The sequence below is a fragment of the Mustela putorius genome, unplaced genomic scaffold (genome assembly GCF_011764305.1).
Source record: "Mustela putorius furo isolate JIRA1106 unplaced genomic scaffold, ASM1176430v1.1 tig00003962_pilon_pilon_pilon, whole genome shotgun sequence".
NCBI classification, from domain to species: Eukaryota; Metazoa; Chordata; class Mammalia; order Carnivora; family Mustelidae; genus Mustela; species Mustela putorius.
In genome coordinates, this window is record NW_025422106.1 from 21316266 (window position 1) to 21331552 (window position 15287).

The 15287-nt window shown below is 53.9% G+C and overlaps 1 protein-coding gene across 17 annotated transcripts in view; it reads right to left on the bottom strand.

Annotated features, from left to right (window-relative positions):
* MYO18A (myosin XVIIIA) overlaps positions 1-15287 on the bottom strand; it is a 94037-nt gene that overhangs the window by 52805 nt on the left and 25945 nt on the right. Inside the window, exons 1-3 of one of the 17 annotated variants that reach the window (XM_013053523.2) lie at positions 8482-8558; positions 2968-3097; positions 467-526 (exon numbers count right to left, since the gene is read on the bottom strand). The exons of 15 other annotated variants lie outside the window; for them this stretch is intronic. In XM_013053523.2, coding sequence (XP_012908977.2) covers positions 467-526; positions 2968-3006 — 99 coding nt within the window. In that variant the 5' untranslated portion in view covers positions 3007-3097; positions 8482-8558. Of the gene's footprint in view, positions 1-466; positions 527-2967; positions 3098-8481; positions 8573-15287 lie in introns of those variants that run through there. One more of the 17 variants, XM_004746946.3, reaches the window with a different exon arrangement.

The following is a 15287-nucleotide window of genomic DNA, read 5'->3' on the forward strand; positions in this document are numbered from 1 at the left end:
GGTCTCGGGAAGAGAGAGAACAGCTGCAGCGAAACCCCTCCCCGGGCGGGTCTTGTGCCGCCCAGAGTGGGACGAAGAGTCCCAACAGCTGAGCTCTCATTTGGTGCTCCCCGATCTCAGAGTTCACACACCTAGGCCTCTCCGGCACCCCCAAAGGGTTCAGGAAGCAAGAACTAAAGGTAAAAATGAAAGAAAGGGGGTCGGAGGAGATCTCCAAAGCCCCTCGGGGTTCCCATGTCCTCCATGCACCCCAAGTTGGCATCACACATGCTGCACTTTCTGCCTTGTCAGTGGCATTCCCTCTGGCCACCCCAGACAGGAAGGGGCACCCCGCCGGGCATGCCTGCTCCCGGGAGCTGCCTCCCAGGAGCTGCCTCGTGGAGGAGGCCAGGGCAGGCGGGCATACCCACCCGGGGACACGCACACGGGAGGCGGGGCTGGGGGGGAGGCTCAGAGAAGCACTTACAGCCCCTTCCTCCTTGCCAGGAGGGCCAGGCTTCGGCAGAGTTTTGTCCTCCTCTTTAACCTGGGGGAGCAGACAAAGAAGTCACTCGGAGGACAGGGCAGGGAAGCTGAGCATCAAAAGCACAGGAGGCAAACCTCCAAGGGGCCACTCCTCCCTAGGAGGCAGAGGTCCCGTGTGTTCAGGAGTACTGGGGTGAAGGACACGAGTGACTGAGAGCCTGTGCCTGAGTCCAAACTGTGCAGTGACAACTTCAAGAGTGAGTAGTCTCCAGGGTTGCGGGGGGCGGGGGAACCCTGGCCTCAGTCCCCAGTCACGTGTCCCACTTGGGCTGTTTAAAGAGAGTGCCGTCATGGCCTTGGTTACGGGGCGGACGGAAAGATCCAGATAACTCAACTCATACTAAATGACAAGAGTCATTCCTGGCTCAGACGAGGGACGGTCTGACCAAGAGTCCCCTGACCTAGTGACTAAGAAGGAGGGAATGACCCCAGTGTGGGGGCCCTGCTGGGAGGAGACTGCTCCCAGGCTGGCTCCAACTTGCTTTGAGGTCCCTGCGACACCCCCCCAGCCCAGAGCCCAAATGCCTTCCCAGTCAGACAGCTCCAGACAGACAGAGCTCCGTCTGGAGGCAGGACAGGAGGCATAGGCAAAGATTCGGGAGGCCAGATGTTTTGCCAAACCCAGACCCACAAAACTGTCAACTATGCAGCCAAGGGAGGGAACCCCAAAGTTAGGGGCACAGTGTAGAGGAAGGAAAGATGCCCTCCGGCTGCTCTGGCGGAGGGGGGATGGGGGGGCTGTGCTCAGCCTATGCACTAGCTGGCCTACGTCAGAGGGGAGGAGCCGAGTTGGGAAAATGGCAGCCACCATGCTGTATCTGGAAAAAGAAGAGACATGGTGGGTAATCCGATGGTCCCTTCAGTACTGAGATTGGCTCGGGACAGACCTAGAGGGGCCAGGCCTCAGTCTGAATGAGCCCTCTGTCCCCACTGCACTAGCATCTCTCCCTCCAAAAGCTCAGATGGTCCTAGTGGATTTCGTTTCTCTCCTTTCCCTAGTCACTTGGGACGATGGGAAAAAGGCAGGTCTGGAAGCAGTGCTGGCCATCTTCAGCATGCCTTTCTTTCCTGGAACAGTGGGGATGAGTGGGGGTGGGTATCCTGGCAGGAGTTCTTGATTCCTAATAGAAAAGATCCTTGGAAGCTCGTCCAGAATCACGTTAATGATCCACCTGGTGGCGGGGGTGGGGGGGCAGGGGAGACTCTCCGTTTGTCACCAGGGTCCTTGGCTACATTTGAGCTCTGATTAGCAGTGCCTAGGGCACTGACCAGCAGGATGGCCACTGAAGTTTTAAAGCCGTGTCTTGTCTATAAAGCTATTTTCAACTGGCCAAAGCTTCAAAGTTAGTTCATACTGTTATGGCCACAGGGAAAATGGCAATTATTCCTTGGAGTGGGGTCTACTGCCTTAGATTGGAGCAGATAAAGGGAAGGGAGGAGCTGGAGAGGGAGAGGGAATGAGGAGGGGTGGCAGAGTCCAGGTCTGCGCCTGCTGCCCCCCACCAATGTCCATCACTCACACCCCCCATGCCCCCCCGCACCCCCAGGGATCACACCATGCATTAGCTCCTGAGCACACAGGTCAGAGGAACGTCAAGTCTCACAAACCACACAGACGTGCTCATGACTACACGTAGTGCTGTTAGCTCAGGCTCGGGGATGGCCCAGATTCCAAGTGCACTCTGCGTCCCTCACCCGCTCCAATTCTGTCTTTCCTCTGGGGATGCGAGCTGGGGACCCCAAGCGTCCCGCCCAAGTGGAGGAGCGTCGGGGGCAACACTGGCCGCCCCCGAAATGTCTGGGACACCAGGCAGGGCTCTGAGCTCAGCTCTGGATTTAGCCTCAGGCTGACTCACTAGCCTCCCCCCTGCACCCCTCCCCCCAACCAAGGGCTCTGTCTGTCATAGGTCATTGCCCAGCTGGGGACTGTGCACCACACAAAGGCATGCCCAGGGCTGCCGCCTGAATCACCCTCTGGAACCCAGGCAGCCAGCTGGCCTGGCTCCGGACTCTTGGCTCCTGTCCTTCTTACCCACCAAGGTCCCCAGACGCGGGAGACACAGTTCCAGAGGCCTCTGAGCCGAGGCCATTCCCAGCAGCCCCAACACAGCAAACCATGTTCCCAGGGGTGAGCCAGAGCAGCAGTGGGGAGGGAAGGGTGTGGAGGGGTTAACTTAGATGGGTACCGGTGGGCCAAAAGGCAGCTCAGCCTACCAGAGGTGGAGCTCAGAGGAAGAACATGACTCAGCGCGGAAGCCCATCCAGAAAGAAGAGTGAGTTATTGCGCCCCGCCCTGGTCATTCTCCCCAGCCCCCCGGTACACACACATGCGCTAGGCCGTATCTAGCTCCCAGAGCTCTATTGCCCACAAGCCAGACTCCTGCCTGCACACACCATGCCAAGCACATAGGAAAAGCACAAGGATTCTGAGACCCAACTTTCCTTTTGCTCCCAGAAGGCGAACCTTGATGAAAAGGCCATGGTGCTGAAGAAAGCCTGCACCCAGGGTCAGAGCAGACACAGGGGTAGGCAGGGTCGCTCAGGGCATCCGAGTCTTCCTAAAGGCCACGACCTGCCGGGACAAATACCTTGGGTAACAGGGAACAGGAGGGAGGAAGTGGGGAAGGGGGGACAGATGGCAAAGCCCAGACATCAGAGGAGGAACAGTGAATAAAACACCAGAGGAAAGAGACGGCAAGGTGGGGTACAGACCATGGAAATTCCTGCCCTTGGAAGCTGTGCATCCTTAAATAAGCCAGCTCACCTCTCTGGGCCTGTCCGCAGCATTAGGGAATGGATTAGGGTAGATAATGGCTAAAGATCTTTCCAGGTCTGCACTCCAGGGGTCTGGTAGAAGAGGCACTCTAGCCCTCCATTGCAAGAACCCGAGGTACATGCCCGTGAAAGTATTAGCAAAGCTTCTCCAGGACTCTTCACCTTCTTTGCCTTTTACCTGCCATGCATCACTACCCTCCAGGGGCAGGAGGTCTGGAGAACGGTAAAGCCGCCCCATTGCTGGGTGAGAAATTAGAATAGGTGCTCTTGGGAAGCAACAGGCAGAATCTGCCTCCTCCCAGGGAGAGGCTTCGTCCAAAGAATCCGTTCAGTTGAGTGGAGTTTAAGAACAGGTTCATTCTGATTACTGCTTACTGATGAATGACTGGTGAAAAATTAGAGAATTATTTTTAACGTGCTTTATTGACTTGTCTATTTTCCTTTTTTTTTCTTTTTTATTTTTTTTAAAGATTTTATTTATTAATTTGACAGAGAGAAATCACAAGTAGATGGAGAGGCAGCCAGAGAGAGAGAGAGATAGGGAAGCAGGCTCCCTGCTGAGCAGAGAGCCTGATGCGGGACTCGATCCCAGGACCCTGAGATCATGACCTGAGCCGAAGGCAGCGGCTTAACCCACTGAGCCACCCAGGTGCCCCTGACTTGTCTATTTTCTTATCATACACTCTGTTCATACACGAGACTTTGTTTAATTATTTAGCTCATGTGGTCTTTGATCTCCTATGCGTGCGGGGAGGAGCCCCTGCGTCCCAGGTGGTGAGGACGCCAGCCCGTTCACACCCGGGTCTGACCCTCTGTCCCAGCTCTTCCTGAGGAATTCTACTCTGAATGCAAATGTGGGGTTCTACCCGGAGGGAATTCTCTCTCTGGCTTTTGTGAGGAATCACCTGGCTCTTTCTCCTCTCTTCGTTATCACTGGCTTTTAAAGTTTCAAAGATTTGCTTAGGACGCAGAATAACCTATCACACATGCCAACACAGAAGAGGGGAGGAACTCAGCCCCAAAGATGGTGGCAATGACTCCACCGCGGTCACCATGGTCACTTCCTGAGCTGGGCACGAATGGCTCTGTGCAGGGAGGGGGCCCGGGGCTCTCCTTCCTGACCTACTCCCTTTAGGGATTTCAGCCGTTTCTGACAACCTCCTTCATGACTGAATATGGAACATCTATAAGGTGATGGGCCCTGTAGAAGTATTTAACACATACTTTGGACTGGAAGTCTTACAATAGCCTCAGGACAGAGGATTTATTGGTCTTCTCATCTTACTTATAAGGAAAAAGACTCAGAATGAGATGAGGCCCTAAAGCTATTAAGTGGTGGAGCTGGGATTTGAACCTAAGTCACTCTGACTGCAGAGCTCCCTTAGAGGCCCACCTCTTCTGCAGGGCCAGGCCGTGTCAGAGGGGCTGAGTCAACGTTAGGAGCCAACTCTGGTTAACGTACTGTGTCGCTGTCAGCATTCAGGAGGTCTCCAGAGGTCTGGGTCCAGCTGAGGCTTGGAGTGACAGGGAGACATTTGCTAGTGTTCAATGTGCCTGGGTAAGTTTCTAGACTTGCAAAGGGAGACCCCACCACGATCCTGCCCCTCGGAAGCTCCGACCCCCCTCCCCAACCACCCTCGCAGGTACTTCTGGTCTTGTCTCCCTTTTTAAAAAAAAGATTTATTTATTTTAGAGAGATAGAGAGAGTGTTGGGGGAGAGGTAGAGGGAGAGAGAAACGAGCAGACTCTGTGCTGAGTGGGGAGCTTAATGTGGGGCTCGAACTCATGACTCTGAGATTGGGACCTGAGCTGAGAAACCAAGAGTCAGACGCTTAACCAACTGCGCCACTCAGGCGCCTGTCTGGCCTCTTCTCTTGAGGGAAGGGAAGATAGCCAGTGCTCACTGAACCCCTGCAATGAGCCAGGCACAGCGGTGGGCCCTTCACACCGCCTCCCTACTTCATCCTCCCAAAAGCCCACTTTATAGAGGGTGAGGGCCTCACGGAGGGCCCCAGATCTAGTCAGCAGCCACACTGGGATTCAGGGCGTGAGCTGTCTGTGTGTCCACAGTGTTTCCTGGACTGTGGTTTCCTTGTGGGCAGGACACAATGTTACCCATCATCCTGGGGGCACTTAATAAATACACTTTTGCCGCATGACAGTGTGGCAACAGGGGTTCTTTGGCAAACGTCTCATTCCTATCTGGTCTCTTCCTTCAACTGTAAACTGAGGAGAATAACATTTGCCAATCCTGATTCCCGGGGATGAGGGGAACACAAGGGAGGGACACTCTCTAAACTTAGCAACAATAACTAGTACACTCGATGCCACGGGGTGAGAGGGGAGGGCGGGGACACTCTGAAATTGCTGAGTAGCTCTTTGGGAAGGAACAGGAGCCACAAAATGCATCACCCTTTGGCTCTAGCCATCCCATCTTCAGGAATGTCTAAGCAATGAGCTGATTTAAAGCAAGGCAGAGAAAGAAAAAACCCACAAACCCACAAATCCAAAGAGAGACTTTTCAAGATGCACTCTATGTAGGAGCACAACCTGGAAACCACCCAAATCCTAATCCTAGCATTAGGGAAGGGATAGGTGAGCTATGGTACTTGGACCCATGCATTGTTATGTCACCATTTAAACTAACGAATGTGTGACCACCGTCACTGTAGGGAAAACACCTAAGATCAATCAAAGAAACCAGGACCGAAATAGCGTGCAAACAGTGATCATCGTCATCTTGTAAATTGTGTAAATTAGACACAACAGAGACATTTGGTATTTATTTTGTTATGTATTTGTTACTTACTGCTTATTTCTATTGTAAAGAGGGCTAAATAGTCCATAAAAAAGAAAAAGCAGAGGAGATAATAGCTGAGAGCATTTGTTCTCCAAGAGGAGACATCCAAGAAATGTGCTCGGGGACCCATCGATGCTCAGCCTGGGAAGGCTTCCAACACTCAGGGGGCTGGACCAGGCTGCATTTTAGCCTCTGCAGGGATGAGCAAGCAGCCGCCGCCCTTACCTTCCCATTCTCTGTGCCCCTCACAAGAGGGAATGGGGCACAAATGCCCCTAGGAGAAGCTTTCCGTCCACCAGGCTCCCCACGAGCATGGAACTCCCAGGCCGGGGAAAAATGCATCGAGGTTCCAGTGTCCCTGCAGATATCCATACACCGGGAGATCCCAAGGGAAGTGGGAAGAGAAAGAGGAGATCCTGCTGTCTGTGACCTAGAACTTGGCCCCTCTTCCCTCTACCAAATCTAGAGCACATTTAGAGGAGAAAGAGACATGGAACCCTCCCTCCCTCTCCTTTCCCATTCTGAGCAGCAGAGAGTAGCTCCCAGGAGACCCCTTCCCTGCCAGCCCCACCCGAGCACCTTCTTATCTAGGGATGGGAGCGGGGGATGAAGGCAGAGGGAAGAAAGAACTGCAGTAACAGCTAACCTTTGCTGAGCCTGTCCTAACTGTCAGGCACCGCGCTGTGTCCTCTGCACGCATGATCTCATCCAATCCCCACAACAGTCCTCTGAAGGACATACTACTCTGATTCCCACTTTACAAATGAGCAAACGGGATCAGCAAACAAATGGCCGAGGTCGCAGAGCAGCAAGTGGCGGATCAGAACTCACACCAGGCCTGTCCTCCAGCAAGAACCTCCTGGGCTCACTGGAAGGGGTGGAAGCAGGCCCTGCCCCCGCCTCCCTCGGTCCACCTGCACTGCCGAACTTCCATGATGTCAGCGGCCAGAATAACAGCTTGGAGAGAAAGAAAGCAAGGGCTTCCAGAGATGACCTGCTCTTCCACCATGACCCGAATAGGCTTTGCACAGAGCTCTGTCTGCAGGGAGTGGCCTGAAGGCCATGCTGCCAGCCAGAGGAGGACGGGGATGAGAGCTTGGCAGGGCTGCCTGGCCCCTTCGGTCCAGCCTCCAGGGAGAGCCCTCCCCCAGCATGGGGCAGAAGAGAAAGCAGCCGAGAGCCCGCCTTCACCGAGAGCCAGGCTGGCCCGGGAGGAAGCAGGTGCACTGGAATGGCTTCCTGCTGCCACTACACTTGCAGTCAGGCCCAAGGTTCCTCCTCCAACGGCTGGACCTGCTGGAGGCCTCCCTCCCTCCCCTGAGGACCCTCACTGCCCGTCTGCCAGGCCCTTTGCCATCTGCCTCACCATCAATCTTTGACCTAGTGCTGGTGGCCCCGGGGCCCCCGATGCGGTGGGGTGGGGAGGGGAGAAGGCCTGACCAGGAAGCACCCAACTTGTGGGGTGAGGCATCTCCCTGGCCCCACCCCCAGCTACACCCCCACACACCTCAGCACTGGTGCCAGTTCTGTGGCTGGGACTGGGCACGGGGAGAGACGAATGCTCGTCTTAGGCACGTCTCAGGCTTTCCGTAGACCTCTGCTCTGGGCCAGCCCACACGCTGCCAACTGCTGACATGACCAAAAACCTGACCCTCAGTGTCTGGGAGGGGGTGGCGTGGGGGGAAACAGAACCACGGGGAGGCGGCTATGTCTCTCTCCTCACTTGCTTTTTTAAGGAACTTACTCCTCTGGAGTAATCTCAGCAAAAAGGAGATCTACAGACAGGGCATCCCCGAGATGCCATCTGTGCCCCTTCCAAGTGTCAGAGCCGCAGAAATGCAGGAGGCTATGCTGAGTCCCCCCCGTGACAACCTGAGGGACCACCCCTCTCTACCACCTTTCTCTTGTCTACCAGGAGAATGAAGGGTGGAGGGCCACACTGGCAGGAACACAAAGCAGGAAGAAGACTTCCCAAGGTCCGGAAGGTACTGGGGTCTCAGGCCCCAGAAGAAAATAGCGCCCCAAGGAATGTAGACCGCAAGCGCTAAAGGTCTGTGGGGAAGGCGTGTCACAGCCCGCGGGCAAGCTGATGCGGTCCCAGGACAGCGAGGGTTAGAAAATGGTGCCCCCCGCCCAAACTCTCAAAGTCATGAGTCAGGGCCAGGAGGGCCTTGCCTCTGAGGTGGTGGGAGGCTGCCTGAGCTTGAAGATTCCCTCCCTACAGAGAAGCTCAGGGAGGGGCCCCAAGTCATTAACCACCCCCCCAACCTCCTTCAGCCACATCTGGGGAAATAACAGAAAGGCCCCTCCTTTCGGAAATGAGGAACCCGCCTGAGGAGCCTGGGACATTTCCGGGGTGGGGGGGTCAGAGGGACACTCACCCGCATGGCCTGGCCTGGAGCAACCAGGAGCAAGGAGTCTCCTCACGGATGCTGCTCCGCTAGCCGCTCAAAATAGCACTGGCCGCAGCCCCGCCCCTGTTCCCCTCCTTCCCCCCAGGCCCCTCCCCCCCAGTCGAGCTGCCCAACCCTGGCTGCAGCCTGTCCCAGAGAGCGAGTGGCCTCCAGGACTGCCGGGACCAGGTAGGCCAGGATGGAGAGGGTTACACAGTGTGTGTGGAAGGGGAAGAGGAGGCGCTGAGAGTGAGGGCACCGGCAGGGTGGTGGTGGGGGGGCGGTTAGGCGGTGTTGGAGGGTTAGGGGCAAGGGACAGGGAGGGTGGGACTTTCCTCCTGACACACACCCGGGCTCCTGGACAGCTGGGCTGATATGGCCCCTAAAAATAGCAGAGGAATTTGAGACCTGCAGCCCCCGGCCCCACAGGCCAGGATTAAGACAAGCACATGCGCATTCACGCGCGCGCACACACACACACACACACACATACACACACAAGCACACCATCATGCATGAACACTCAATCACAGTACTCTTGAGAACACACAAATCATAAGCTCACCCCAGCCATCTAATTACTGCGGCAGAGGCCAAGAAAGCCACTAACGTCACATCCAATCCAGTACATGGGGCCCGCTGCACGCTGTGCCCCATCGGCAGCCACGCAGCCATCCTGGAAAAGTCCGGCAGGAACAGAGACCCGCACGATCCGTGTGAGGCCCGCTGTGGCTGCTTTACCGGAAATACACTGGGGACATGCACGGAATCAACGGCCTTCTCCCTGCACATCCCCCCTCACCCCCCACGGCCGGAGACTGCGCAGGCACAGAGGAGGGTGTGCTGGGTGGGTCTTGGCCCTGCGGAGGAAATCGCGGGTGTCTGGCCAATGAGCAAGGGTTGCCGGTGAAAAGCCAGCGCTCCTTATCAAGGGAAAGCCTGGCCCTGCTCTCTGGGTAGGACCATTGGATGCCCAGACCAGGGCGGGGGGCCAACCCCATACCCACCCCCACCCCTGCCCCAGGCTCGCAAGAGGATGAAATGGGAGCTAGGGGCAGATGGGAAGGAGCCAAAAGACAGGCGTTTTGAGGCTGTCTCAGAAGCTGTCAGCTCTGGAGAAAAAAGGAAGCTGGTCTGTCTTTTCCTCTCCAGGAAAAAAAAAAAAAAAAAAAAGGGTGGGGTGGGGAGGGAGGAAAGGCCTGGAACAGAGCTGTCACCTAACCAGTGTCCCACAAAGGGGGGCTGGATACCCCCAGGCCTGCCACCCCGGGCCAGTCTTGTAAGCCCACTGGGTCCTGTAAACAGCATGACTTTCTCTGAGAAAAGGCTGGTAAGCACGGCCTAAGAGGACCAAAGCCCAGCGAAGCACCGCCCCCACCCCCCACCCCCCACCATACACTGGCCACAGGTGGCCATGAGGACATGGGGTTCCTGCCTCTGCTTTCCAGGGACTGCTGTGTCTCCCCAGGGAGATCTTCCGGGCCTTCCAGGGCATGTGCTGTGCTGGAGATCATCACATCCCCAGGGCTTTCCTGACACAATGGTGCCAACCTTGGCAGCAGACTGAAATCCCCCAGGGGACTCAAATATACGGATGCCTGAATCACCCCCTTCCCCCTGGTCTCTGATTTAATTGGTCTGGGAGGGAAGTCTGGGCACTAGGATTTGTAAGAGCTCCCCCCAAATGATTCTTAGAGGTAGGCAAGGCTGACCACCGCTCAATTTGAAGGCAGCATAACACCGGTGCGAAGTATCCCTTTGCTGGGATGCCTGGATGGCTCAGTGGGTGAAGTGTCTGCCTTTGTCTCAGGTCATGATCCCAGGGTCCTGGGATCGAGTCTCGAATCGGGCTTTCTACTCAGCGGGGAGCCTGCTTCTGCCTCTTTCTCTGCTTGTGCGTGCTGTCTCTGACAAATTTTTTGTTGTTGTTGTTAGATTATTTATTTATTTATTTGACAGACAGAGATCACAAGTAGGCAGAGAGCCAGGCAGAGAGAAGGGAGGAAGCAGGCTCCCTGCTGAGCAGAGAGCCTGATTCGGGGCTCCATCCCAGGATCCCGGGACCATGACCGGAGCCAAAGGCAGAGGCCTTAACCCACTGAGCCACTCAGGCGACCCCCTCTCTCTGACAAATAAATTTTTAAAAAACTTATTTAAAAAAAAAAAAAAGTGTTCCTTTGTTCAATCACTGAGTGCCTGAGTGAATGACGGAGGAAAGAAAGGAAGGACTTAACTGTGTGATCGTGGGCATGTGACTTGCACGGCCTTCATCTGCAAAATGAGGTTCTGCCTGCCAGTGACTCTTTGGCATGGTCAGTATATGAGCAGTAAAATCTCAGTGAGTGAAAGGATTTGGTTCTCAAAGTGTGGTCCCCGGACGGGCAACCCCTCCTCCACTCCAGACTTACTGATTCAGAAACTCTGGATATGGGACCCAGCTCCTGTGCTTTAGCCAGCCCTCCTGGTGAGTCTGAGAACCACTTGAAGGAATTAGTCTTGGTGCACCGTGGTCAACAGGGAGACTTCCAGGTCCAGCCAGCCTAGCTCAGTCGTGGCTTGTTCCCATGGTAAGCTACACAGCTGAAGCCTGTGGTGTGATTTCTTCACTTCTACGAGGGGGGCAATGATAGTACTACCACCGAGGGTTCCTGCAGGCATTAAATGAATTAGTGCTTGCTCTAGGAACAGTGTCTCACACAGAAGTTTTCAATGAACTTACTGAAAAGGTTTTCCATACTTTTTAACCATTATTATCTATCTGGGATCATTAACGGGGGAGAAAAGAAAAACATCACAGCAAAATTTCCAGGTAACTGAAGACTAGTCCCATGAAGGGACAAAATATTTTCTATTTTGAGTAGTTTTCTAAATTCTGTTACTAATTTATAAATCATAAAAATAGACATTTTATAATTCTAAGTAAAACACTAAGTAAAACCCCTCTCAAACATCTCAAATTCGGAGCTTCCACTCTCTCTCTCTCTCTTTTTTTTAAAGGTTTTATTTATTTATTTGACACAGAGAGAGAGAGAGAGAGACACCAAGACAGGGAACACAAGCAGGAGGAGTGGGAGAGGAAGAAGCAGGCTCCCCACTGAGCAGGGAGCCCAATACGGGACTTGATCCCAGGACCCTGGGATCATGACCTGAGCTGAAGGCAGACACTTAACGACTGAGTCACCCAGAAGCCCCTGAGCTTCATCTCTTTCTTTTCTTTTTTTTTTTTTTTCTTTGAGAGAGAAAGAGTGAGAGAGAGCATGAGAGGGGAGAAGGTCAAGAGAGAAGCAAACTCCCCAAGGAGCTGGAAGCCCAACACAGGGCTCAATCCTGGGATTCTGGGATCATGACCTGAGCCAAAGGCAGATGCTTAACCAACTGAGCCACCGAGGCGCCCGAGCTTCGTCTCTTGAACCCACCTCGTTTCTACCCTGCACTGAGGGGCACGTCACCGCCACTGTGAGGACTCCGGACTTCCCAGTCTGGCTCCTGTCCTACCAATGCCCCTGGCCACTCCCAAAGGTCACCAGCCCTGTCCTAGGTACTGTAGCCACCTGGGGCCTTGCTCCACACCCCTTCTGGGAAGGCCAGATGCCCTTTGTGTCCATCTATCTGCTTTTGTCCCCTCCCTGGTCAGGCCATCAGCTGTCACTCTGCCTGTCAGTGCAGGTGATCTGGACAGTCTCACTTCCTTCTAATAAGCAGTTTCTGCCAGAGGCTAGGAAACCAGATAGCCAAGCCTGATACCACAGAGTCCAGAGCAAAGCCAGCAGATTACCAGAGAGCCACTCTCCTGTGAGCAAAGGGTCTGGGTTTTCACCGGCAGACTTGCTGTCCTCTATTTTGCCTGCTTGAGGGCCTTCTAGGCCCACCTTCCATTCAGCAGTGCTCTGGAAGATGACTTCTGGGTGACCAGGGTGTCACTTTACCCTCAGAGTCTTGTCCTGGATTATTAGTCACCATGTGTGGATCCACTCCTCTTCTATTCAGACTAGATTCTGTTGGTTCTGTCTCTGAGTTGACTCGCATTACTGATGGAGATCTTCTCAAAGCAGCTTCTTCCCTCAGTGACAAGGGCAGGCCTCTTCATTCAGAGGGGAAACTGAGGCCCTGGTCACTCATTCAGCTTCACACACAGCCACACACACAGTCATCTGCTGCCCAAGGTCAGTGCAGCCTCAGGGCCAGGCCCGAGTCTTCAGGAAGCCCAACCTATGACCCCAGGCAGCCCAGCAGTCACACCAAGCCAGCCCACCTACAGCCCCCTGGACCTGCCTCCTGGCACTTCCCCTTTCTCCCTCCATCTCCCTTTCCCCAGCACACCTTGCTCTCACTTTCTCAGGCTGATCTTCCCAGTCCCTACCCTCATCACCACCAGAGCAAATGCCTCTCTCCCTTGCCCACCCCTTCCTATCTGTGGAGGTCCATCTCCGTTGAGTCTCACCTCCTTTATGAAGCCTTCCCTGGACCCCAAGGCCTGCCGGGCGACACAGTGCAAAGACCACCCACTCGCTGTCAGGCCCACCTGGGTCTGAATCCCAGCTCAGCAACTTTCTTGGTGTCTGACCTGAGGGAAAGTTACTCAGCTCCTTGGAGTTTCCACTGGCTTGCCTTATCATGGTCTACCCACTTTATGGGCTTGCGAGAATTTAAAGAGATAGTACACGTAAAGCACCTTGGCATTAGGCCTGGCAAACTGTAGGTAGTGATTAAATTATCATCAAAAACCACAGCCCTCACTGTCTATACCTAGACATCACCACATACACACAGTGCTTCTTTTTTATCCTCAATATGGTGCTCTGCTAGACACAACAGAAGAGGCATAGACACGACACAGGATTAGATTCGAAGGTCACTAAGCACATAGTAGGCGCTCAGTAAGTAGCCACTGGATTTGACTAACTCATCTGAAAGGTACTGTGAGATATACTGGGTGGAACACAACAGGGAAAAAAGGGATATCCGGACAGAGTCACAACTTCAACTACTCTGCTCTCCCATGTCGGTGGTGGTATGGGGTGAGGGAGAGGTCCTTAGTTCTGTGACCCTGGGCCCGGCAGGGTGGTGAAGGAGAGTGGGGTTGGGGGTTGGGGGGCTGACTACACGGCTACACGGGAAGCTCTGAGGAGTGAAGGAAGTCATTCCAGTACTCAACTAGTGGTTTGGTGTCACACCTTCAAGGTCAACACTGTGGGGAAGCCCAATGCCTGCTACTTTTTCTGTCTCCTCACAACTAAACTATGAGCTTCTTGAGGCAGGGGTGATATGTTCGTTGTTCACGGTTGTACCCCTGCACCCACCTAGCACTGGGCCCTGCTCAGAGACAGTGCTCGACACGTGAGTGAGCGAGCAGTTGAAATAAGGTGAAGCCGATGTAGACCCTGACCTCAGCAAACATGCAGACCAGAAGAAGAGACAACAAATGTACCCAAAGAATTAGAATTCGACTTAGAATCTGCTCTGTGTTCCAAAAGGGGCACTGATAATGTTCTAGGGAGATTCTGAGGCAGATCTCTTTTCCTGTTGGGGAATGAGGCAGATAGCTTAGAGGCCGCTCAGGGCTGGGCCATGAAGGATGGAAGGAAGTCTGTCAGGAGGAGATGAGGGAGGAAGGGAATTCCAGGGTAAAGAACTAGAATGACAAAAGGTAAGAAACTGGGAAAGCATGAAACTGGGTGAAGTGTAGGACACAGAGAGGTAAACAATGCGAGACAAAGCTGGAAAGGTCAGTGGGGCCAGATCAAGAAGGCCTGTATGCCACAGTGGACAGGTCTGGTTTCAGCTGCCCATGATCCATCCTTCCATTTCCTGCCTAGAGCACCCCAATTTCAACCTACCCCAGCATGTGACTTGAGTTGGGCCCACAGCGTGTCATGACTCCAGACTACAGGGATTATTAGTTCATGGAAGGCACATGACCCAATCAGTATCAAGGCCATAGAATGAAACTCTGGGATTATTCTTTCCCCACAAGACCTGAAACCTGTGCTGTGCCATTTGCCCACCACTTGTTTGAGGACCAAGGCGACATGGAAGATGAACTGAGAGACCTAGAAAAGGCCTGGGTTCTAGATAAGGCTGAGCCTATAACCAGTTCTACCCCTGGAATGTTTCAGATGTTTGAGCCTCTGCAGTTCTTCTTGTTAAACCTGGTCAGCTGGGCTCCATCACTTACAACAGAAAGGGTGGTGCCTGAGGACAAAAGTGAGGTAAGCAGCTTAAAGACAAAGCAGGCACATTCTGAGCACTAGCTGTGGCTCTGGGACAGTGCAACTTTTTTTCCTCACAAAATCCTGGGAGGTGAGTGCTGCAAAAGGGGAATGGTGGTTTGGGAAACTGAGGCTTACAGAGGTTAAATAACTTGCCTGCAACCATATGGATAGTGACTGGCAAGGCCTGGGTTAGGACTCTAGTTATTCTGACTCCAAGCCTGGCTCCTTCCACTCTGCCTCTTGCCTAGAAAACAGTGGGAGTCATAGCAGGTTTCTGGAGAGTGAAGGGGCATGATTAAACCTGTGCTTTAGGAATGCTGATCTAACAGAAGGATGCTGGGAAGCAAAGGAGGCTGGAAGCTGAAAGACCACTGGAAGTCAACGTTATGGCCAGAGGAAAGATGGGCAGGGGTCTGCCCTATTCTGGTAGTGGGAAGAGAAGGTGATGCAAGACAGAGAATTGGTGGCTGTGGGGGAGGCTGGGAAGCGGACGGGGGTGATAGTTGGGAAGAAGATCTAAAGCCTCCAAGGTTTCAAGCTGTCAAGACTTCAAGAGGACAGCCTGAAGCCACTATCCAAAAC